The following is a 2,122-nucleotide window of genomic DNA, read 5'->3' as shown; positions in this document are numbered from 1 at the left end:
TTGTATTTTAAGTAGATAAGGGGTTTCACCATGTTGGCCAGGCTGGTCTCGAACTCCTGTACTCAAGTGATCCGCCCGCCTCAGCCTCCCAAAGTGCTGCAATTACAGATGTGAGCCACCACGCCTGGCTCTTGGCTACACTTCTATGGTTACACCTTTGACACATTAGTACACACACACATACACACACACATTTTAACATATCAAGTTCCTTTAGTACAGGTTTTCTTATTTACCTTAATGTTCCCTATATCTAGCAGAGTACATGGAAAATACACAATAAATACTTTTATATGAATAAAAAGAGATAAAAATTGCTCTTATGTGTTAAGCCAGGATAGTAGCAGTAGACTCCCAGGAAAGAGATGCAGGGCAGGCCTGGCACAGCTGATCATACTTGATCGTGATATATCAAACAGATGAGGCATTCACAATTTATATTTTAATAATGAAAATTTCTGAGGCAAAATTTTGTTATAATAGTAAAATAGTATTTGAAAAGATGAAAATTTTATTTACCTAATGTAATCCATTCTCCAGAAGAATCTGAAAGTAACTTCAAATTGGGAATAACATTTGGGTCTTTGAAAAAAGCCTAAAATACAAATTTGAGGGGAACAAGTTAGATATTTTATTATAAACGATAGTAAAAATTAACATAAAATAACTATAATCTTGTTTAATTCAAATGGAAAGGACAATTTTAAATTGGTAAAATGTCTTGAGTAATAGTTTATAAATAAATGAAGTTTTATTACATACAAGTTGGAACAGTATGAACATTGTGTGTCCAAGTACAGATGTCTTTGGAACTTAATTTAGGTAATAATGATATACAATAAACATTAGGAGGTTATATAATATTTGAAAACTTTGTTTTCCTTCAATCTTGCTTACTGAATTGCCTTAGTAACAACTCATATACTAGATCTAAATCCAAAAGTAACTGTCAATTTAATTATTTCCAAGAGGCATTTAAAAAAGTGAAAAATCTAACTTCCTAAAAATGAAACGTTTTCTATATGACAAAAGACAACAAAGCAGGAAAGAGTTTTAGTTCCAGATCCTTTTGTAGTTTATGAGTATGATGGCTAGGTGTTCGCAGGTATGTGTGAGATGTGCCACCCTCGAACCTTGTTATGATGTCAGCATATTGTTAGTCTGACATGAAAAAATAAAAAAATATATAAAATAAAAAAGAGCTTTAGTTCTAAGCACCAGCAGCTGATTGAAGCTGAAACGGCAGAAGAAAATTTATTGGAAGCATCTCAGGGAGTCCACAAAATGTTCCGGAGGTGGAGGGCATCAGGTTGATGGCTGGACCCAGGAACGATGCAAAATCATACGCAGAACCGCCCTCATGAGGAAACTGTCACCCCTGCTGCAGCCCCATCAAGCACTACAGTTGATCTTAGCCAAATGGCCAAGAAGTGATAGCCCCATCAAGCACTAGAGGAAGCCACCACCACCCCTTTCTCCTACTCAAGTACTAACCAGGCCCAACCCTACTTAGCTTTCAATATCAGGTACACTCAGGGTGGTATGGCCATGAACATCAAGTACTACCCAGGCCCAATCCTGCTTAGCTTCCAACATTCAGGGTGGTATGGTCATAGACATCACTATCACTGCCTTCTAACCTAGGCCATTGCTGTGCCAGGTCTGTCTGACCTGAAAGTGGTCTCTGCCACTGCCTTTGCCAATGAAATGAATTCTGTGTGTGCCTCCTTCCTTAAGTTGCTCGCTTCAAAATTCCAGTCTTGCACTGATGAGTCTGTTTGTAAACCTAGGTCCCACACTTATGATCTGGATGCAAGGGAGTTCCTTGCATTTTGGGAGGTTTCACTTGCATTTCCCAAAGTTACCCCCAAATTGCATGGTTGTTCACAAGGTGTTGGACACCCAGAAAACATAATGTCTGTGAAGAGCAATAAGTAAAAGAAAAATAATAGACTGAGAGAAAATATTTGCAGCACATATGTTAAAACGGAGAAACTGACATCCTAGTGGTTAAAAAAAAAACCCTAAATGTAAGAAAAACTGACAAACCTAAATTTTCTTCTGCCTTTTCAGCTTGAGTCAGCTGCTGGTGCTTGGAACTAAAGATTTTTTTTTTTTTTTT

General features: G+C 37.4%; 1 protein-coding gene across 2 annotated transcripts in view; it reads right to left on the bottom strand.

Annotated features, from left to right (window-relative positions):
- The window catches only part of LOC105542729 (chromosome unknown open reading frame, human C11orf70), a 39,216-nt gene that overhangs the window by 23,202 nt on the left and 13,892 nt on the right, over positions 1 to 2,122 (bottom strand). For both annotated transcript variants that reach the window (XM_011984385.1, XM_011984386.1), the window contains exon 3: positions 520 to 595. In XM_011984385.1, coding sequence (XP_011839775.1) covers positions 520 to 595 — 76 coding nt within the window. The remainder of the gene's footprint in view (positions 1 to 519; positions 596 to 2,122) is intronic.

The sequence above is a fragment of the Mandrillus leucophaeus genome, unplaced genomic scaffold (assembly GCF_000951045.1).
Source record: "Mandrillus leucophaeus isolate KB7577 unplaced genomic scaffold, Mleu.le_1.0 Scaffold267, whole genome shotgun sequence".
Lineage (NCBI taxonomy): Eukaryota > Metazoa > Chordata > Mammalia > Primates > Cercopithecidae > Mandrillus > Mandrillus leucophaeus.
The sequence above is the reverse complement of the archived record's forward strand: the minus strand, read 5'-3'. Positions and strand labels throughout refer to the sequence as shown.